Genomic DNA, 24,200 nt, shown 5'->3' with positions numbered 1-24,200 from the left:
CTGTTGACATCTAGTGGAAGGCATAGGAACTGCTATTTGCGTCCTAAGTCAATGGATACTGTAATGGCATTGAATAGAAAACTACAAAACCAAAAATAAACTGCTTCCCGAATGGATTTTTCTCAGGTTTTCGCCTGCCAAATCAGTTTTGTTATACTCACAGACACTATTTTAACAGTTTTGGAAACGTTAGAGTGTTTTCTATCCAAATCTACCAGCTATATGCATATCATATCTTCTGGGCCCGAGAAGCAGGCTGTTTAATTTGGGCATGCTTTTCATCGAAAATTCTGAATGCTGCCCCCTACCCTAGAGAAGTTAAGGCTTTGAAGGCGTGGAGACATTGGCTTGAGGGGGCTAAACACCCTTTCCTCATCTGGACTGACCACCGCAAACTGGAGTACATCCGGGCAGCTAGGAGACTGAATCCTCGTCAGGCAAGGTGGGCCATGTTCTTTACCTGTTTTGTGTTTACTCTGTCCTACAGACCAGGTTCCCAGACTGTTAAGGCAGACGCACTGTCCCGGCTGTATGACACAGAGGAGCGGCCCATGGATCAGACTTCCATTCTCCCGGCCTCCTGCCTGGTAGCGCCGGTCGTGTGGGAGCTGGACGCGGACATTGAGCAGGCGTTGCGTACTGAGCCCGCTCCACTCCAGTGTCCCGTCGGACGTCAGTACGTTCCGTCTGCTGTCCGTGACCAGTTGATCTATTGGGCCCACACATCACCCTCCTCTGGTCATCCGGGGATCGGTCGGACGGTGCGCTGTCTGTCTGGGAAGTACTGGTGGCCCACCTTGGCTCGGGATGTGAGGGTTTATGTTTTTGCCTCCTGCTCTGTGTGCGCCCAGTGTAAGGCTCCTAGACACCTGCCCAGAGGTAAGCTACATCCCTTACCCATTCCACAACGGCCTTGGTCACACCTGTTGGTTGATTTTCTAACGGATCTTCCTCCCTCACAGGGGAACACCACAATCTTGGTCGTTGTGGATCGTTTCTCTAAGTCCTGTCGTCTCCTCCCTCTGCCCGGTCTCCCTACGGCCCTACAAACTGCAGAGGCCCTGTTTACACACATCTTCCGGCACTACGGGGTGCCTGAGGATATAGTGTCTGATCGGGGTCCCCAGTTCACTTCGAGAGTCTGGAGGGTGTTCATGGAACATTTGGGGGTCTCGATCAGCCTTACCTCGGGTTTCCACACCGAGATTAATGGGCAGGTGGAGAGAGTGAACCAGGATGTGCGCAGGTTTCTGCGGTTCTATTGCCAGGACCGGCCGGGGGAGTCGGCGGCGTTCGTGCCCTGTGCAGAGATGGCGCAGAACTCGCTCCGCCACTCCTCCACTAACCTCTCCCCCTTTCAGTGTGTATTGGGGTAGAAGCCGGTTCTGGCACCGTGGCATCGGAGTCGGACCGAGGCTCCTGCGGTGGACGAGTGGTTCAGACGCGCAAAGGAGACCTGGGAAGCCGCCCATGGTCACCTCCAGCGCGGACCGTCACCGCAGTGAGGGTTTGCACCAGGGGACAGGGTCTGGCTCTCGACCGGAAACCTGCCCCTCCGCCTGCCCTGCCGGAAGCTGGGCCCGCGGTTTGTGGGGCCATTCAAAGTCCCGAGGAGAGTGAACGAGGTATGCTACAGGTTACAGCTTCCCCTGGATTACCATATTAATCCCTTGTTCCTTGTGTCTCTCAGGCCGGTGGTGGCTGGTCCGCTCCAGGAGTCTGAGGTACGGGAGGTTCCTCCGCCTCCTCTGGACATCGAGGGGGCCCCGGCGTACTCCGTCCGTTCCATCCTGGATTCAAGGCGTCGGGCAGGGGGGCCTTCAGTACCTCGTGAAGTGGGAGGGGTACGGTCCGGAGGAGAGGTGCTGGGTTCCGGTGGCTGATGTATTAGACCCTGAACTACTGTGTGAGTTCCACCATCGCCGGCCGGATCGCCCTGCGCCTCGCCCTCCGGGTCGTCCCCGAGGCCGGTGTCGACGCACCGGGGTACTGTCACGACTTCCGCCGAAGACGGCTCCTCTCCTTGTTCGGGCGGCGTTCGGCGGTCGACGTCACCGGCTTTCTTGCCATTGCCGCTCCATTTTTCATGTATCCATTTGTTTTGTCTTGTTCCCTCCACACCTGGTTTTCATTCCCCAATCAATCCATATGTATTTATTCCTATGTTCCCCATCATGTCTTTGTGTAAGATTGTTTGTGTTACGTGTATTTTGGAATTGTGGATATTGTTACGCGCATTACTTTTTGTCCATGTTCCATGTTTGGGCACATTTTATGTGCTGTCATTTTGGACCGGAATATATAAATAAAAATTGCGCCTGTTCACTACACTCTGCTCTCCTGGACCTGACTTTGCCTCCAATACACACTCCTGACACATACCTGCGAGATCAGGTGCGCGTGTGATCTCAATTAAATAGAGTAGGCTATAGCTTATACTTGGGGGGAGAAGCACTGGGCAGTTATCTTTCCAATGAAATGTACTTCCTAAATACTTTACTACATTGCCTAGAAATAGGGCTAAATATTGATCACCCATCTTCCAACTCCTAAAAGGCAGGCTATGAAAATAGCTCAAGAGAAAGTGCAAGTCTCTCCTACTCTGCTCTCTTCAAACTACATCTAGCATATTCGCTGATCTTGCCCAGTAATATAGAAACCCTAATATAAGGACCATGTGAGAATCTCTGGTAACCTATTTCTTAAATTATTTTTCTGCATTTGATATTGCCTATAGGGAGCAAAATTGCTGGGACCATGGCTGGCAAGTGAGCTGCGTCACATACGCCTAAAATAACATTGTGGGACTGCGGTTGAGTTTGGGACCAGTTCTTGCGGTAGCGGGTGGGAGTCAGACAGAATGCCAGTGGGTGTGGGCGAAGTGCGGTATGAAAAGCTGTAGTGGGATGAAGAAATCGGTCCCACCAGACCTCTACTGTGCACCATGCCAGTGAAGCCTGTAATGTTACATTGCCATACTGACTAATAAAAACACACATTGCACTAAGAATCATTTCAGAATATCAATCTTACATCGCTTGGCTTACGCTTTCATTGTTTGATTCAGGTCTAGTGTGATTTAGGCAAAAATAATAACTAAAATTAGCCAACTTTTGGCCAGCTCTCTCTCTCTAACGGTACATCAACTTGCGAAAGCTAGCCAAGTTCCTTTACTTCTGTTGAAGCGGGACAAAACAAAGGCTACAAAACATTTCCATACAAACAACTGCTGTTTGATAGTAATAATAGCCACCTCATATCGCTATCTGACAGATAGCTAGAGTCTAGAGCTGACCTGGCTGTGGTAGCTACTAGCTAGCATAGCTAGTTCATTCACCTCAGTCGAGAAGGGATGAAACATTAGCTGATGTTACATGTCAGTTACAATACTAGCTCAGCACTGTGAATAAACACTAGTTTTTTTCTGTTAAGTTAAACAGCACTTACCTTGCCAGCTACATCAGTAAACTAAAGAGTAGCCAGTTTCTACTCTGCTTGCTTTTACAACTCGGTGAAACAGCACAACACATACAGACTGAACTATGCTCAACTCTCCCGTGCTGGTCCATCCAGCCAGCCTTCCAGAAGCTTTACTTTCACACAGCCTGTTAGCCCACTCTGTGGTGTCCACGGTCCAAAATTCAGAATGAAGGGGGGACATGACCCCCCGTCCCCAGTGAAAGTTGCGCCCCTGGGTATGGTAATAGATCATCCTTGTATATTTTGTAGTAAATGCAACAGTAAGGAGCAGTGTGCTATTTATATAGCTAATGAAGGATTTGGAGGGCATGTGTTTAAGATGGAACATCGCATAAGACACAGTTAATTTCTATTTAGAGAAGTGCAGAGAGAGAGAGAGAGGGAGAGAGAGAGGGATAGAGAGAGAGAGAGAGAGGGAGAGAGAGAACAAAAACACCTCCCAGTGGTTTCAAAGGCCTGGGGCCCTGATTCCCAGAAGCCGTACAGTAGCCTAATGATCAGACACTGTGGTAATGGTGCTGAAAAATAGCAGTAACACACTATTTAAGATTAGCCCACACATTGTAAGCCTCAGCAATATGATTGGTAGTTATGGCCCTGCAATAGATTTCAGAACAGCATCAGTCTGAACAGTTAGGTTAGGATTTCTCCTTTTATTGGCATACTTATCACCATGAAGTAATCAAGAATTCACCATCATGGTCATAATATAATGGTCAATGGAATTATGTGTTGAACAGATTTCACATTGCCATATTTCCGTATGCTACTAATGTCTGTTCTCGAATTAAAGTATTGGTTCTTGTTCAGTATGACAGAGAAAAAGGCCTCATTAAGGCTCGCACACATCGCACCATATGTTGATCTGGTTTTCGTCTGCCAATCGTTCGGCACGCTGTGTTTTAGAGACCACCCGCTGGTGGACGGCTGACTGATGACATTTTTGCACGATTTAAATCCAGGGCAGTCTCATGGCATACAGTCTTAAAGTCGAAATGTTGGACAGTGTTAAAATACATTTAGCTTGACGTTGGTATTCATACTGTGGTCTCTTCTAATGCAGCAGCCAGGAGCATCATGCTCTTTAAGTGAAGGGTGAAAGGAAGAAGTGAGTGTTGTAATGCTCTGAGTGGAAGTGGAGGTTACAGACCTCCTCCACCTTACTCTGCCATCTGAGTGGAGAGGAGGCTCCAGTAAGTCACATCCACAGCCAAACTGCATGTCAATTGCCAAGCAGTTAAAGTCTCTCTCGCTCTCTCCCTCTCTCTCTCTCTCTCTTTCTCTTATACGCACATACAAATAGAATTTAAGTACATTTGACAAACTAGGGCTTCTGTTATCTACCTTTTTTGGACCTTATGTCCCTGTCAGCTCAGGAAAACATCCATATTATCACCACCCACCCAAAATAGGAAATGACTCATGCAGTAGAAGAAGTCACCAATTAGGATGTTTTACTCCAAAGCATTGCTTTGCATTTCTATGGAAACAAGAAACAACCGATTGCACCACTATGTTTGGGTTCAAATCATTCTTATTGAGACTATTTTTATTGTGAATGTGAGAATAAGTAGCTGTTTCCTAGAGATGTGCAGCTGTGTGGTTGGTGGAGACAGAGCTGACCTGATACAGAGTCATTGGCAGGGCCGTAGCTAGCTACTCCTGAGTGCTCTGAGAATATTCATCTCTTCAGTAACCACCAAAGACTGCAGCAGAGCAAAATGAGAAATGTTGTTTTATAATGAGAGCCTTAGGCAAAGATATACAGAGGCATGTATTTTTAAGAAATTCTGTCATTATATATTCTCCTAGTGATACTGCAGAGAGGAGAAGGCATACTAAAGAACAAACTCACTCAACTGAGGGTTTAGGATGGATGCAAGAACATCTTTAATGTTGTGGGTGTCTACAAATGTTGATATTGCTGAGTGGCGGGGGGTAAACACATCAACCTTTCATGCTATACTATATCAGATAGAGGAGTCTGTGATGATGATGATATTCTCTGGGGTGTCACCTCTGTCGTGTGTTATCTCTCACACCTTCAAATAGATCCTGGTAAAGAACTCGCATGCCCAAAGAGCCAATCAGAGTGGCTTTTGGTAGTGTTTATTCCCGCAAAACATTGAGGCTATAAGGTTAGGAGTAGGGCTGTACTTGACAGTAGCCATTCAAATGGTCTCCCTCTCGCTCTCCTGCCTCCTCTTCCTCTCTGCAGTGCGGCCTTGTCTATTTGCTCTCAGCCTATCCACTCATCTCAGACACGATCAGCCCGGCAGATTGTCGGCAGAGGTGCTGATAGCTGTCACTAGCGATTCCCTCCTACACATCTTCCGCCCACTTGTAGTCAGACCCTTGTTTGAAAAACAAATAAAAAATGTAGAGAACAAGACTTGTTAAACTGATTATTGCAACCTAAAGTTTGCTTCAGCTGTTACGGCCGAAGGAGGAACGAAATGGAAGTGGTGAGAAATCGATAGTCCACTCTGCCTCTTCCGACATCTTAATGCCAGTCTCTCCTGAGAGGAGGGCATGCTGAAGTGATGGAGTCTCTGTCAGCTGCAGGAGATGTCAGAGGAGTTTTTAATGGAGGTCTCGGCAGAGCTGACAAGCAGTGAGGAGCTGTTTTTATTTTACCTTTATTTAACTAGGCAAGTCAGTTAAGAACAAATTCTTATTTACAATGACAGCCTAGGAACAGTGGGTTAACTGCCTTGTTCAGGGGCAGAACGACAGATTTTTTTTACATTGGCAGCTCGGGGATTCGGTCTAGCAACCTTTCGGTTACTGACCCAACGCTCTAACCGCTAGGCTACCTGTGAGGAGCGAGGGCTGGTCGAGATTGGGGATAGTCTGGCCAGCAGGGGTATGACTGAACGAGCCGCTGTGGTTCCAATCCCAGTTCTTTTCATACTAGGCTAGTGTTTATCAACTCCACCGCCACACATTCACTCCCTCCCTCAGTCTGGAACATGCCAATATGCTTAATTAGCCATCCTACTGGGTATATAGTCTGATTCTGGTACACGGTAAATGATCAAATCATGTTAACCTTGCTGGAATGAGATTTTAAATCACCCCCCTGAATTTACCTGAGGATTAGATTCCCCACGCACTGATTAAATGCACGGCCAAACCAGTATTTATATGGATGTTTCACACTGAAAATTATTCCTAGCTGTGAGAGCATAGTATTAAACCAAAACCTCTGATGCCGACAGTTTGTTTTCACTAGGCGCTAGATAAGATTGGGAATTTCTTTATGGCCCTATTTTTTATATTTGTAAGCAATGTTTTATTGCACAGTCAGACATTTTGGATATTTATCTGGGGGGATTTTTTAAAGAGATTGTATTGAATTATTATGAAACGGATGGGAGATGAAAGTACATTTTCATTATTGTGAGTGCTCTGTCTCTGTCTGTAGGTTAGTCTTTATGCGGGGTGAGCCACTAGTGTCTTAGTGAGAAGTTAATCTAGAGGCCCGTAGGGACAATGTCTCAATATGTGTGACTTGTCTACACTTGGAGACTAGGTCTAGCTCAGTACAGGCAATATCAGACAATTGTAACCCAAACACAGGCATTCCATTTTCAATCCAGGCTGTCTCAAGGGAATGTGACCATTGAGGTGCAAGGCTGCAGGGAGGGTCGGAGGGCCACTGGACTCGTATTCACTTCTGGATCGATCACATCAGTAGTCAAACTCATTGCGGCGAGGCGGTGACCTCCCACTGCAACTCACAATTCTAACTCTCAGCAGCGTTGTGCTAAATGGTGAAGTAAAGGCAGGGAACCAAGAGCCAAGCATCCATCCTAGGAGAAAGGTCACAAGCTACTTCCTGATGTGCATGAAAGACAGCTTAGAGTTTGAGAGTGGGCTAATGGTACTGCATGCAGGCCTTATTCCTATTCCAGCCCAGTCACTCACACCCACCACACACAACACATGCACAGAGGCATACACATACACACGCACACACACACACAAAACACCGCCCGACACCTCCAGTGAAAACAAGTGGTGTTAGAAAACTTTCTTCCAATAACTGCAGAGTCACTATTCTGTCTTAAATGCGCCTGTGTGCGAGTCATATTTTTGTGTTTTCCTCAAGACCACGGCATCAAATCAGGGCAATAATGTCAGACAAATTGTGTAAGTAAATGTGAGCTGGGTTGTTCTAGAGAGGGGGCGGTTACCCTCCCTGCATGCCAATAAGACAACTCTGTGGTATCTAGCCGAAAAGCAATTCATTGAAATGCAAGAAAAGGGGGAGAATGCTCAGTGCAAAGATGCTGACAGGACAGAAAGCTGTGCTCATCCATCTCAGTTTGCCAAGTTTTTCCTCTCCCGGTGAGGTGAGGTGAGCTCCTCCTTGTCCTCCCTTTCTGTGAGATATGCACCCGGGGACAGTCAGAGGACGGGCGGCAGAGAGGCAGCGCTACCTCTAGCAGCTAGCCCTTTCATGCTGTAGGCGGAGGCAATGTTTTGATCACCTTCTCTGACCGTGATGAACTGTGACAATGGGTGTGAGTCTGAAACAAACTCAAAGTCGGCCATTAAATTAAATTATTCCCCCAAAAAGTAGAAAAAAGGAAATCATGTTGTCTTCTCTCTGTCTGTCTTCTAGTCTGGCCGAGCCTTGACCTCTGACACTGCTCTGGCTCCTTGTTTCCTTCAGTGTTGTTATTATGACTGCCATTCTATCACAGTCCTCCCAGATCTCACAACTTCTAAATGTAGGGAAGGAAATAAAGCTTTAAATCACCAGACAGCTTATTGTTGATGGATTGATTGTTGATTGGTGATTGCAGAGCTGTTGTTCCCAGCGAGGTGTGAACATTGTTCACAGCAGACTGAGTTGTGAATGTGATTTAGGTCGACTGGCTGCTATTGTCCCAATGGGTTTTATGTTCGTTCATTTCAACGGCTTCATTGTCTCTGGTGTTATACTGTTTAATCACGCAATGAATTTCTCCTGCCCCTTTAACTGACTCATCACTCATCATTGTAGAGATGCAGAATGCTTTTTAACAGTCCTATGGACCTCTCTCTCTCTCTCTCTCTCTCGCTCTCGCTCTCTTTCTATTCTCTCATGCCTGCTCTTCCTCTCTGCAGTGTGGCCTTGACTTCTTCTTCTGGGCCCTTGGGGTATCTAGGCCCTCCAGCAGGGGTGGGCCTCAGTGTCCCTCCACCCTAGGGCTATCCCCCAGTCCACCCTGCCTCCCTGTGATCCCCACTGAACCACTGTCTGTCTGCAGCCCCCTGATCCTCTCACATCACACCAGCCTTGAGCAGCTCTGAAGGCCAGGGCTGCCAGGTCTTTGGTTTAGCCTCACAATGAAAGAGCAAGCTTATTGATCCCCTCTATGCTCCTCCTCATTCCCCAGCTTGCCTGGAATGAGCCCTGGGGCTCCTGTTAGCCTGTGGTGGGGTGTCTATCTGTCTGTCTGTCAGGGGACATTATTCTCTGTCGGTCCCAGTTAAGGAGGTGTTTTTGTCCTGAGCATGTAAAACTCAGCTGACACCCGCAGATAGAGAAAGCAGCTTTGATCCTTCGTCTGTCATGACGTTGTAGAACTGAGACAATCTGAGACGACAGGCCAGGACTGAGCACTTTATTCCACCGTAGGCACTGGCTGAACTTAAAACACTCTGGCTCCAGGAAAAATGAATGCCAATCTGGGCTTTTACCTTCAGCTTGTCCTGCGTGAGGCCCCCTGTGTGTCTTATAGAATGAATGGGGAGTTAAATGTATTTTTTGGTAAGGCAGGCCCTCTATTAAGAGTCCATGTCTAGGTGGTGTTTAATCATACTACCATTCACTCCCATAAAAAAAAAACTTTTACCTTATGGCTTCACTTCCTTTCGACACCTACATCCAAGTCGACCTGCCTGATAATATTTAAGGGCTGTACTCCGGTCCAAACTCCAAGTCTTATCTCACTGTAATTGCTGTAAAGTGATGTTTACATAAATAGACCTGTGTTTTGCTTCTATAAACTGTATGTGTTGAGTTCAATGCAGAGCCCAGAAGTTGCACCTCTGTGTCCCTATTACTGCAGCTGTGCAGTCTCCCGACATTCAAGGATGTGACAGGCAGCCCAAAACACTCCATCCTCACCCCAGCAGAGAAGGAATGGGAGGAGGGGAAGGAGACGATAGGTAAACAGAGCCATTAGAGACAAATCTCTTTCTGAAGAAAACAAAATCACATCATCAAACAAGAGAAAAAGAAAAATATGATCCTGCAGCCCTTTGGGGCCCCAGTGCTGAAATGATAGCCGGCTACGACATTTGTCTTGATCAGCCTGCCCTTAGGGATTGAGAGAATGGAGGGAGGGGTGAGAGAGAGGGAGAAGCTGAGAGCACAGCTCTGCTCTGCTTCAAAGTGCCACACACATTCATTACTTCTCTGTCTTATTATAGCTCTATGTGGACACTTCATGCACGAATCAGAGCGTACAGCGAGCAGAGCACGGTACTACCTAGTATTCATCTGTAATTTGGCCTTTGCATTTGGTATTAACATGGTTACAGTGGTCATCCTTTAAATAGCACAGAGCAAAGAGCTCTACAGAGAGGCAGTGGAGCCCATCAGTCATGGTTGGCCCAAGGAACTATATACTGCTTTGTCAAAATGACAAGATAGACTATCTAGGTTTTCTCCTTTCTCTATATGACATGTTGCTGTTGATATGGGTTTGGACTGGAACAGAGGAAATTAGAAGCCAATCTGTAGTAATACATCCAGCAAAGACATTTACAGGAAATTTCAATGATGATTACGGTCCGCCCAAACATCCTTATATTAAACAATATCAGTCACTCTGATTGTTTTTGATTGGATATTGCACCGGGATCGCATCATATATATATAAATATATGCCAACATATATATTGTGTATATCGTATGATTCTTCATGGCATATCATACAATAGCCATGTAATATGGTTAATCATAATTATGATTACGTGGTTAAGCATAATCTTGCTTCTCATAATGTGTTCCAATAATCACATACGTATGAAGGCTCTCATGGCCACATACTGTCAAAACATGTTTTGATTCAAACACTCAACTTGCTTGGCCAAATCAAGGTAAACAAACAGATAGGAGGTGAAATTCAGTGAAATGAACCTTTTCTGTCTTACTCAGAGAATGCCACCCCAACTGCCCCCCCTAGAGCTCTCCATTTCTCTGCATCCTGTCTCATCTACCATTATGACACATTCCTCATCCACTGCAATGGGCAGAAGTCCTCTCTCTCTCTCTCTCTCTCTCTCTCTCTCTCTCTCTCTCTCTCTCTCTCTCTCTCTCTCTCTCTCTCTCTCTCTCTCTCTCTCTCTCTCTCTCTCTCTCTCTCTCTCTCTCTCTCTCTCTCTCTCTCTCTCTCTCTCTCTCTCTCTCACTCACTCACTCACTCACTCACTCACTCTCTCACTCACTCACTCACTCACTCACTCACTCTTCCTATTGACCTTCATCTTGGCTGTGCAATAGTGTGTCTCTGTCCTCTCTGTCTGTCCTGTGCCAAGTCCTTACAGATGCTTGGTCATTTCTCCATCCCAACGCTAGTCAATTTCAATACTTTTTACAATTATTTTCCCAGAGTGGGTTCTCTGAAGGAGGCCAGTTTGTATTATAGCCAGCCTTCAAGCTATTTAGTGTCTCAAGCTGTTTTTCCATCTCTACTTTATTCTGTTACATTGGAATGCCCTGGGGAAATTTGGGGATGTCTGCAATATCTTTGTCTTGCTGACCAGTTTGTTGTTGGTTTTATCTTGTCAAGATGCTGTCTCTCACTTTGATATTTAATTGTCTCTCTAGAGTGAATTATGCGCTAAGCTGTCTGATAGACAGTCATCCTCACCACCGCAGAAAAATGCTCCGCCTCTGTTTTTTTTATTTTTACGTTGGCAGTGTAACATCAGAATTATACAAATATAACATCATATTTTATTTCTATTTATGATTAACAGGATAACACCGAGTGATGTCATTGGGCATCATTACTCCAGATGACAGATAGTGAATGCAGCAGAAGGCATGAGGATACCTAGTGCCCACATCCTCTTTCGCAGTGCCAAGGCTGTTGGGTAGAGAGAGAGGAGGTGGGCAAAATAAGACAACACAAAGTACTGCTGAGATATCTCTGCCATCTGGCCATGTTTTTAACACTCAAGTGTTTGTTAAAGGGATCTGAATCACCACATCTTGTTCATTTCAAATAAAGTAAATGTTCGCTAACACCCAGAGGATACAGGCATGATATAAGGAGGGTGATGATGATGATAATCTGTAATATGGTGACAATAATGATGTGGTTAGGGCACATATGATGGTGAGATAATGGTGATGGTTATAGGAATGGTGATAGGCAGCCATAGCAGTGGTGAGATGATGGTGGTGGTAGTCATGGTGATGACCATGTTGAGTGCCCTGCTCTCTACTAACTATATCTGTCTCCTTTTCTGTATCTTCCTCCCTCCCCATTTCTCACTCTCTCGCTCCCCCTCTCCCAGGTCAGAACATGGTGTTTCCCCCGGTGGCTCTGTGGGTGACGGTGGGCCTGGCTGTGTGTCTGCTGGGTCTGCTCATCGCCCTGGCTGCAGTCTGCCGTAGAAAGATCAAGGAGAGCTGTGAGGAGGACAGAGCAGGTACCTGTCTGTATGTCTGTCTGTCTGTCTGAAGAACTGTGAGGAGGACAGAGCAGGCCCACTCAACTCTGCAGTTTGTCTCAACAGCACCGCTCTGTTGTCTTTCTGAACAACACTTTTCACAGGAACACACTGAGCCATTCCATAAACACACGCAGAGACTGCGCTTGAACACCCATTTCAATGGAGGTAGTTGGGCGGCCTCTTAAGAAACATCTCCCAAAATCCCACATGAATCTTCCAAGGTTAAAGAAGGGTGTGATTGGGTGCTTTCTTTCGTCTTTGCATAAGCATAACAGTATAAAGATTAGAGAACTTTATTAGAGCCAAAAGTAATGAAAGTGAGAGAGAAACATTGGATATAATACCCCTGGACATTAAAATAGAGATTATCATAGAGGTGTGTTTTTTAAATTGTTCTATTGTGTGTAGAGTTGATGAGGTGAATAATGTACAGACCCGTCCTGCTTTCAGACCCTTCTGAGGACACTAGTTCAAATGCAAAATGGCTGTCCCAATGATTTTCCCAAACCCTCACAGAGTAGGCCTGCAGATGACCTGTTTAATAGTGAAACTGGCGCCCAGATCATGTGGAAGACACAGCGGGAGGAGAGTGGTGATTACCAGGGATGACAGCGGGAGGAGAGTGGTGGTTACCAGGGATGACAGCGGGAGGAGAGTGGTGGTTACCAGGGATGACAGCGGGAGGAGAGTGGTGGTTACCAGGGATGACAGCAGGAGGAGAGTGGTGGTTACCAGGGATGACAGCGGGAGGAGAGTGATGGTTACCAGGGATGACAACGGGAGGAGGGTGGTGGTTACTAGGGATGACAGGGGGAGGAGAGTGGTGGTTACCAGGGATGACAGCGGGAGGAGAGTGGTGGTTACCAGGGATGACAGCGGGAGGAGAGTGGTGGTTACCAGGGATGACAGCGGGAGGAGGGTGGTGGTTACCAGGGATGACAGCGGGAGGAGAGTGGTGGTTACCAGGGATGACAGCGGGAGGAGGGTGGTGGTTACCAGGGATGACAGCGGGAGGAGAGTGGTGGTTACCAGGGATGACAGCGGGAGGAGGGTGGTGGTTACCAGGGATGACAGCAGGAGGAGAGTGGTGGTTACCAGGGATGACAGCGGGAGGAGAGTGGTGGTTACCAGGGATGACAGCGGGAGGAGGGTGGTGGTTACCAGGGATGACAGTGGGAGGAGAGTGGTGGTTACCAGGGATGACAGCGGGAGGAGAGTGGTGGTTACCAGGGATGACAGCAGGAGGAGAGTGGTGGTTACCAGGGATGACAGCGGGAGGAGGGTGGTGGTTACCAGGGATGACAGTGGGAGGAGAGTGGTGGTTACCAGGGATGACAGCGGGAGGAGAGTGGTGGTTACCAGGGATGACAGCGGGAGGAGAGTGGTGGTTACCAGGGATGACAGCGGGAGGAGGGTGGTGGTTACCAGGGATGACAGCGGGAGGAGAGTGGTGGTTACCAGGGATGACAGCGGGAGGAGAGTGGTGGTTACCAGGGATGACAGCGGGAGGAGAGTGGTGGTTACCAGGGATGACAGCGGGAGGAGGGTGGTGGTTACCAGGGATGACAGCGGGAGGAGAGTGGTGGTTACCAGGGATGACAGCGGGAGGAGAGTGGTGGTTACCAGGGATGACAGCGGGAGGAGAGTGGTGGTTACCAGGGATGACAGCGGGAGGAGAGTGGTGGTTACCAGGGATGACAGCGGGAGGAGAGTGGTGGTTACCAGGGATGACAGCGGGAGGAGAGTGGTGGTTACCAGGGATGACAGCGGGAGGAGGGTGGTGGTTACCAGGGATGACAGCGGGAGGAGGGTGGTGGTTACCAGGGATGACAGCGGGAGGAGAGTGGTGGTTACCAGGGATGACAGCGGGAGGAGAGTGGTGGTTACCAGGGATGACAGCGGGAGGAGAGTGGTGGTTACCAGGGATGACATGTTAACATGAGGTGCCAGTGTCTTGGACAGCTGGTTCAGAACCTTAACACCCAGACAGTGTTTGTATGTATATGAGATTATCTGCTGCTGTGGAGGGATGCTGTGACCCCGTCTGTCTGCAGGAAGTTCTCTTCGAAGAGTCTGATCATTAGCGCTACTGAATAGCTGGGGACGGCTTGCAGGCAGAGTAGGGACTGACTGAGAGAATGTATGGTGGGGAGCCGGTGGCCTGGCTGTAATGAGATGTGCCCCGAGTGAAGGAGATGTTTAAATAAAGGTCAGCCAGTGTCTGCACTGGTCCCTGGGGTTTAAAAATATATCTGGAACTGACACACACTCACAGGCAAGAATAATTATAGCTCGATGGAACATATGAAATCAAAATGAAACGCAAAGAGAGAGGGAGAGGGAGAGGGAGAGAGTATTACAATACATTCCCAGTGTTTCCCTTATATTAATTTCATGGCCGCTACTGAAAAATATAAAACATGCAAAAAAAAGTATAATATATTAATTTTTCTGCCCCCCCATGCTGCTGTTGAAAAGAATCCTAGGGGAAACACTGATTCCATACCATGAGCAAAAGGTCTTGTGGGGTCGCAGACCTGTTCTCCAGTAACCAGGAGGAGCAGGCTACTCCTCCAGTAGTAGTAGAGAGAGAGGGTTGATAAACTGGCGGTGCACCACTCAGCTAAATGAGAGGATAAGACTCATTCTGTTCCCTGTCTGTGGATGTTTCCAAGTTCTTCATGATCCCTGTTTGCCGAGTTGAAGAGTAACATACACTGACTTCTTCACGTAGCACGCAGACTAGCACACCCAGATAAATTGATACCGTATGAATACAGATGTGGAGATGTGTTGAAGTGCACATTCACAGCTGTTGGAACTCCAGGAAGAAGGAAAGTGCAACCTAATTGAGGCTGTCTTATCTTTTAATGGTGTTCTTGGGTTTGGCCAGATTTAAGTTGACGCTCTCCTCTGAAACTCTGGGTAGTGAGGGTAGAGGGGTCAAAACTAGTCCAAAACAGAGTAAGTCATTTTTCTTCCCTGTCATAATGTATATGGAGCAGTGGATGTGTAACCCAACCCGGGCAGAGCAGCAAGTGGGATTGGAGTCTGGGAGATGAAAGCTCAATTTATTCTAGTATTTGTTGCAGTACACATCTTTCTTCCTTCCTTCCTTCCTTTTTACCTTTCTTCCCCTTTTCCTTCCTTCCTTCCTTCCTTCCTTCCTTCCTTCCTTCCTTCCTTCCTTCCTGCCTTCCTTCCTTCCTTCCTTCCTTCCTTCCTTCCTTCCTTCCTTCCTTCCTTCCTTCCTTCCTTCCTTCCTTCCTTCCTTCCTTCCCTCCTTCCTTCCTTCCTTCCTTCCTTCCTTTTGTCGTGGAAAATCATTTTCAAATACAACGCTTACCAGAACTTTTAAAATCAAACATGCTCTTTATTACAACTGTACAGCCCACTGGCATGTCCCCGCGGAACACACCCCGCGGAACACACACCGCGGAACACACACCGCGGAACACACCCCGCTTCCCAACCCCGGTTCCAACATTTATACATAAATAGCATATGGGTCCACCCCATATGCAAATAAGCATACTTCCCCTAATTTTCCCTGCCATCATTATCTTTTTAGTTCAGGCTTCCTGCTTGTTCACGCCTACTAACGCCCATTATCTGCTTTCAGTTAAATTATAATAGTGGCCAGACCCATGCTTGTCTTAAAAATAATCTATGTCCATCTACCCTCTAGGCCTATGACTCAACCCTGTATTTAATTCAATGCCCCAGCATGTTCTCTGGTATGTCCTTATTGGAATTGGCAGACTCTATGTCTCTTCTTGTCATTAGTGTCCAGTTGCCTTAAGCATATTTCTCTGGTATGTGTGCTTTTAGTGGAATGTGTAGACTATAAGTCTAGTGTGTCCAATTATTCTAGGTGCCCATGTGTCTGGTCAGTCTGTCAGCACAATGGAGAAAATAAGAGGGCCAGAACATCCCTTAGTATATCTCCATTACCACAGTCTCATGATAAATGTGAACATGTGGTTCGTTACTTTAATGTTCAGCTATCTTTTATATTTATATTTTATCCATGTGTTTTATGTTACTACTACAATCCCCCCTCTGGGGCTATTTAGCCACATAAATGATACAAATAAGACTTTGGGATAGTAAATTAAAATACCTATGATAAACAAGAAAATACAAAAAATAAAAACAAAGTGAAGCATATAAACCAACTAGACCAAACATCTCCAATGTGAAATAGGAGTAAAAGAACCAATCAGAAACATTAAAGAAAACCAACTAGACCAAACATCTCCAATATTCATAAGAGTAAAAGATCAAATTTGGTATAAAAATATAATTAATCCATTCTAAGTTCATATTTGGTGTTATCCACAAAAATATAGATTCAAATCCTGATTTAACCTCATCTCTGGCCTTGAAATCCCTAGGTAGACCTCTAAGCAGTCCAATTGCATTAAGGTATACCTCAGGATCCTTATCATAAGCCATTTTAACTCTAGGTTTAACATAGTCATCATGGAGTGATTCAATAATAGTAACCTATTTAATTGCTTCTAACTAAGGCACAAAGATCAATCCATCCATCAGGCAATACATTCAACAGTTAGTTTTTTCCACACATCCAGAAACTATCAGCAATACCTCTGTCTTGATTTTTCAACATATTAAGAGATGGCGCAACCTGAGTTATGTGACCACACAACCCTTTATCATTATTTTTACGAACTCCCGCATTCTCTAGCACCCAAATAGTATCACATTCTACAGTGGTGTTTCCTACATCAATTCCTTCGGTGTCATGGCTGTAAAAACATTCATATTTTCCTTTAACCACAGTACTTCTGTCTAATTGGGGTCCATTTAATTCAGTTCTAATTTCATAGGCAGCACAATCATTGTCTCCCAACTTAGTCTCGTTTAACATGGCTCTGCCTCTAGTGCTCCCTTGAGCAATCCTACATTCAATGTCACACAAGGGAATAGAATACTTTCTATTGGTACAATAGTCATTTTTCCAACTTACACAGTTTTTAAATGATGCTGGTTCAGAGACTATTAAAAGATCAGACAAAGGTGATTTTCTTCACAAAATACAATTGTCCATTCTGTGTCTGTTTGCCATATTCTTAGCCCATTCGTATCACTTCTTCTTCACTACTTCTTCTCGTGTGGTGTCCTTGAGTGCTTCTGATTCTGATATATCTAATTCTGTTGCTTTTTCAATGTTCTTATTTTGAGGTAGATCATTAGAGTTTATCAGAAAGTTTCAAATATCAGTAAAAATTCTCCTGACTGATGTCTCAGGTTGCTTTGTTGGCACGGTGGTCTGCTTGGTAAGGGCAGTCGATGTCATCTAGTGGTAACTACTGTGGTCGTCACAGCAGCCGCCACCCTTGTTGTTGTCACAGGTTCTTCCTGTTCAGGTGCAGGGGTAGGTCTTCACCTTCCACTGGTTCAATCTTGTTCATGATGAGCACCTACTCGTCTTTTTCTTTGATTCATGTCAGGTCACATCCTTTCGGGTCCCAAACGACTTCTCCCTTTGTTTGGTGATGTGTCCATCCACAGAGTGCAATCTCCGATAAGGGTTTGATCCTTATGATTGAGATAGACTTCAGTTCTCCTGCTTCTGTTATACATTGAGGTGGAACATAGATTCTAACCTTGTCAGTCTTTTTGGATTGTTCGGCTGATTCCATTCTTCTCTTCCTGCTCCCACCATACATCTTGATTGTGCATTAGTCTGTTGTTTCTATACTAGCATTCACTGTTGCTTCTGTTATGTCAATGTCATTATTCTTTTGTTGTTCTAACATCAATTGTCTGTAAAGGAGGCCATTCAAAAGTTTAAAAGTCAATTGTGGGGTAATCCCCATTTTCTTCAGCTTGCGGGACTTTTCCTCCTCTTTCTTCACCTGAAGCTCCCTCCTCAGGCCGGACTTAGCTTCCATCTGGAAGGGTTTCAATTTTAGGAAAGAAACGTTCTTATTCTGTTCCTTGTGAGGCCTCTCCTCCTCTTCTGGGTGCATTAGTCGGTGCACGTGTCATATTTTGGCTTTCACTTGATTTACTGTTTTCTTGGCTCCTCCCTGGCATCTCAATCGTTTCCGCTGCTCCTGCTCCCTCCAGGCTCCCTCCTGGTGAATCAGCATCCTCAGTGTCCTCATCTCTATGTGGTTGTATCCTTCTCTCTGTTGGGACTCAGCTGCAGTGGTTCAGATGGTATCACGTCTGGCTTCTTTTCACTTGGACGGCCGTTCTTGTTGCTTTGGCCACCTCATAGGGTCCATCTCTCCTCGGTTGATCCCACTTCCTCCGGATCCCTCCAACGTGGACTAGATCTCCTGGTACCACTGAGGGAGGTCCTTCTGGTCCCCTTGGATCATCAAACGCAGAACCTCTCATCCTGGTTCAGGTTTCTGCCTACTTTCTGTGAAGCATTCATACTTAGAGACTTATGGCCTCTGTTCTAAGATTGCACCATACATCCTCTTACTTCCATCACTCATCACACAACAAACAGACATTCAGGCTGAAGCTGGCGAACCCCTCTCCTTCTGGTTTCCTAAACATAAGACTTGGAAAACAACAGACAAAACATAACAGCATTGACAATGTTATGTGTTATGCATAAATATATTCATGCAAACTGAAATCTGAGACCATGACAATTCCCACTCTCTCTTTACCTGACTCTATGCCTCCAGGATACTTTTCTGCTGGACTCCACAAAAATAAAAGCCCTAAAAAGCTTCCTCATGCTTCCACCCAGTCTTCCCCTTTCGGCCACAGGTTCTGAGAGGTGTTCCCAAATCATGTCATTTTTACTTAGTTTCCCATCTACTCCATTTCAACTGATAATCATGTGCATAACCTACAATTAACATTCTCTCTTCTTGAATTAATTCAACACTGTATATGCTTTCATATCAATCCCTTTAACATGTTTGTTTAGAGTATAATATCCTATCATCCATTCTCTTTCACATGATGTATTAAAAATAAAACATGTAGCCTCCAAACTCAACCCAGTATGTCTATAGTGGAATCTAATCTCTCTCTCTTTCTCTCTCTGATTCCACATCCTCTGTCATGGTGTTTTCAAGCTCACCCATTATTCAGCTGGACCTTACTTCTCGTGAGACTTATGCACCCACCAAAGAGAGACATAAAGAACTTTACCACTGCAGTGTTGTAAGAAGTATACCACCAGCCTGGTGTATCTTGATGTACACTCAGTCTCCAGAATGCAGCCCAAGCCCTTCCATTTCTGGCTGTTTTTTCCTGAGGACATACACACTAACACATGGGTTATTTCCTGACAACATTAGCAAGATCACTAAATCTTAAGTTTTAATAATAGCCCTATGTAACCATTCTGCCTCAAATACCTGGCCTCCTACCACAGAAATATTCATAATGATAATCAAATGATGGTCCCTACAGCAACTGCTGTAAAATACATTCTTAAAACATTCTCAAATCTTTTCTAATCAATTTAAAATAGATATCAGTCCCCCCTTAGGAACATATTCACAACCTTATGTTCCTCAAAACACAAATAAATTGACCAAACGAGAAAAAGAGAAAAAGAAATTACAATAATTGCACAGTTGCAATATTACCACTATTTGTAATGTAATTAAACCTGGGGAAAACGTCCATCCTTTTCAATCTATGCCAACGTTATTGTTGGTCTCTTTCTTCTACATTCTTGGGTATCATCGCACAACAGACTACCTTTATAGTCAATCAAACAATACAATTTATCATTACAATTCCAATGACATTAGAAAACAAAAGAAACAAAAAACCGATAATCAAATATTCTGGAAGTTTTGTCAACCTCCTTGTCCCAGGATTAGATTCCAGAGCGGCCCTAGGCCTATTAAATTCAAACAGTGCTATATCTAAATAACTAAACAGTTATGTTTATTGTTTATACATTTACCAACCCAATATTCAGGATAACAATCCTTAGTGTTTACTTTAACTCAAATTTGACCTGATCAATTCAATACACATCATCCCTTTAATAATTAACATTTAAACTAAACACTTTTATTACCAGTGTTATCTATTTTCCCAATAGCCCTTTTGTCTCAGTTTTTCTTACATGAGTGGCCTGGTAATAAAAGTTCAATACCCCAATTCCTTTAATTCATAATACACCCTGGCCCATATCATTTCAACATGTCTATTATTTGATACAGTTCACAGGTCATCAGACACAGTTGTCCCTCACTATTCAGTCGATTAGGGCGGGTATGAGCTCCACACCCACTAGTGGTGATATTCTCTCCCATGCCCTAAAGCATTCTGACGTCACCTTTCATGACAACTCCCTTATTCTACTGGTGATCTCCCAGATGAATTACAGATGATGTAGTTATCAACAAAACCCTTACAGAATCCCACACTCCAATAAACCCTTTTAGAATAACTTTCAACACTTTTTATATGCATAATGAACAAAACACATTTGTGTATTCCCCCAAAGACCATAACCCCAAAGAACTGATAGTTTTACCTATGAACACATGTTATATCAAAAAAACAAAAATAAACCTATTCCGAATAACTTATTCAATTTAAGGGTACAACTCTTCATAATTTTCCCAGGGACATAATAGATTTTCAAAGTAATTATACAGTTTGAATAGAGTCTGGTGTCTTAAACATTTTATAAGTATATCCCACCTGTTCCAACAATTTCTAGTAAAAGGTGATCAGTCTTTCACAAGAAATTCCTAGGATTCAGGGCATTTTGAGACCATTAAAATGTTTCCACTCCCCTTTCTTTAGGAGCAACTTAAATACATTTTTCAAAAACATGTTCATCCTTTTGCATACCCAATTTGAAACTGAATTGGAAAAAACCCTTCCAATATATCTACTAATGCATATTCATTCCCAGTACATGGTGTACTCACTAGTGAATCATAAGCCAATAATCGCAAAGGGACTGGACTCACTCATCCAGAACTCCATGTTTTAGCCTTATCCAGATATTTTTATTTTTAAAGCGGCTGACTTTAATTAACTGCTTTCCACAGTAATGCAGTCTCCAATGACATTGTTGACCAGAGAAGATTAAAAAACCCTTTTTTTCCCTTATTCTTTCTGGAAAAGAAAGTGTACATATTGTTAATATTACATTTACGTTACATTTAAGTCATTTAGCAGATGCTCTTATCCAGAGCGACTTACAAATTGGAAAGTTCATACATATTCATCCTGGTCCCCCCGTGGGAATTGAACACTCAACCCAGGCGTTTGTAAGCACCATGCTCTACCAACTGAGCCACACAGGTCCACTGCCCGCTCCGTTAAGATCTCTATCTAACGTCTTACTATTACCTTTATTTATTTATTTTGTCTCTACTTTCTTACCTCTTCTCCATATTCTTATTGTTTGATCCTATGGTCAATTTACTAGTGAGTCAAGCCACCCCTGTTCTCCTTTTTATCCTGGCCACTCGATTTTGCACCGCTGTCTACCCTGCAGGCTATTTTTAGACCGTAGCTTCTGTAGACACAGAGTGATCAACGGCCTGTTTTTTCCTCTTCCTTTGTTACACCGTTCGTGAATCCTTAATCTGTCCTGAATTTCACTATTTATCACTATTTACCTTAACTAACCTAGATTCGTTTTTAACTTTATAGTACAATTTCATTTTATCAACGATTCTACTTTCTGTTTTGTTACCACACTGTTCTATTCATATTATAACATTCGGTTAACTCCTCTTTAATTATTTTTATTCATTATTTATTTTGATACCTTTTTAGTAATTTTACTATGGTCGCTTACTACTTTATCACATCAGTGTTTTTATCCTTGCTTATAACTTATTTTACTTCGATGTTTCTTAACTTCTTTCCCTCTGCCTAATATCAGTTAACGACACCCTTCATCAACTCTACTCTGTCACAGGAGAGCTGCGCGCTCCCTCTCCTGGACGTTCTGTCTACACACACACACAACTTGTCTTTCCTTCCTAATCTTCTATTTTTACACAGATCTACTCATTTCTTACAACATTATCATTCATCCTTTTATGTTTCATCCGTTCATTCAATTCTTTTGTTTTTACCTCAAAACAACTCAGTCTTTCTTTCTTGACTTAATTCACTTCCTCCTACATAAGCCTAGACTTCTACAATATGACGAGACTACTGTCTAATCGGATCAGCTTGTCTTCATATCCTATTCAACCCCCAATACTTATCTTTTCTTCTATTTTTAGAGTAGTATTGTGGCATGACCTACTGAATTACCAAACCCTGGTAGCTAGACAGAGCGGTTTTTTATTCGCAGGATTTCTTTTGCATTTGAACGCCGCACAATCGGGCCAACGTTTTTCCTGCACCTACTACTTCACCCATACAATCTTCCTTTCAGAGCGGAAACTATGAATATTTATTTAACTACTGATTTATGTTTTGACCGTATAAGTTACTTTTGCAGTTGAACGCCGCACAATCGGGCCAACGTTTTCCTACAACCTACTGTTTTATGCTTTGACTGTATAAGCTACTTTTGCAGTTGAACGCCGCACAATCGGGCTAACGTTTTCCTACAACCTACTGTTTTATGCTTTGACTGTATAAGCTACTTTTGCAGTTGAACGCCGCACAATCGGGCTAACGTTTTCCTACAACCTACTGTTTTATGCTTTGACTGTATAAGCTACTTTTGCAGTTGAACGCCGCACAATCGGGCTAACGTTTTTCCTGCCTTCTAAATATTTCATCCGTTCAGTCCTTCTTTCAAAGCGGTAACCATGAAATATTAATTTAACTACTAAATATTCACCAACAGACCCTTCTGCCGCGCTGTGAATATCCCACCCAAGCAGACCTTTTCAAAAATGTTAACCAGCCATCTCAGCCAGATGCGCAAACAACCGCATCATTTAAGCTACACATTCGAACGGTCTGATCTGAACGAGCGCATGCATGCTCACTCTACATCTAACACAAGCAAAGTTCACAGCACCTATTCACTCAGTCTCTATACATGCGCATACATTTACATTTAATACCATTCCCCAAATTACACATACATGCAAATTCATTGAATTTAAAAGTTCTTTTGTATTTACTGGTTTCATTTTAGGAAATTTGAAAGAGAGACTTACGTGGCGCTCCTCTCGCTGAGACAGTATCTCTGGAGCAATCTTACACAAACATTTCAACTATTGTAAGAACTTGCTTACCGTCTAGTTGGGCGGCCACCTCTGTTTGTTTAGATTGTCCAAAGAACCCATCATCAGCCAAGAACGTCCCAGTCCCTATCAGCTCCTGGCTAGCTCGCCAATTATGTCGTGGAAAATCATTTTCAAATACAACGCTTACCAGAACTTTTAAAATCAAACATGCTCTTTATTACAACTGTACAGCCCACTGGCATGTCCCCGCGGAACACACCCCGCGGAACACACCCCGCGGAACACACACCGCGGAACACACCCCGCTTCCCAACCCCGGTTCCAACATTTATACATAAATAGCATATGGGTCCACCCCATATGCAAATAAGCATACTTCCCCTAATTTTCCCTGCCATCATTATCTTTTTAGTTCAGGCTTCCTGCTTGTTCACGCCTACTAACGCCCATTATCTGCTTTCAGTTAAATTATAATAGTGGCCAGACCCATGCTTGTCTTAAAAATAATCTATGTCCATCTACCCTCTAGGCCTATGACTCAACCCTGTATTTAATTCAATGCCCCAGCATGTTCTCTGGTATGTCCTTATTGGAATTGGCAGACTCTATGTCTCTTCTTGTCATTAGTGTCCAGTTGCCTTAAGCATATTTCTCTGGTATGTGTGCTTTTAGTGGAATGTGTAGACTATAAGTCTAGTGTGTCCAATTATTCTAGGTGCCCATGTGTCTGGTCAGTCTGTCAGCACAATGGAGAAAATAAGAGGGCCAGAACATCCCTTAGTATATCTCCATTACCACAGTCTCATGATAAATGTGAACATGTGGTTCGTTACTTTAATGTTCAGCTATCTTTTATATTTATATTTTATCCATGTGTTTTATGTTACTACT

General features: G+C 44.3%; 1 protein-coding gene across 2 annotated transcripts in view; it reads left to right on the top strand.

The window, feature by feature from the left end:
• The window catches only part of LOC139576013 (CD276 antigen-like), an 89,445-nt gene that overhangs the window by 42,129 nt on the left and 23,116 nt on the right, over positions 1-24,200 (top strand). For both annotated transcript variants that reach the window (XM_071401598.1, XM_071401597.1), the window contains exon 5: positions 12,007-12,141. In XM_071401598.1, coding sequence (XP_071257699.1) covers positions 12,007-12,141 — 135 coding nt within the window. The remainder of the gene's footprint in view (positions 1-12,006; positions 12,142-24,200) is intronic.

Source organism: Salvelinus alpinus, chromosome 5, assembly GCF_045679555.1.
Source record: "Salvelinus alpinus chromosome 5, SLU_Salpinus.1, whole genome shotgun sequence".
In the NCBI taxonomy this organism is placed as follows: domain Eukaryota; kingdom Metazoa; phylum Chordata; class Actinopteri; order Salmoniformes; family Salmonidae; genus Salvelinus; species Salvelinus alpinus.
The sequence above is the reverse complement of the archived record's forward strand: the minus strand, read 5'-3'. Positions and strand labels throughout refer to the sequence as shown.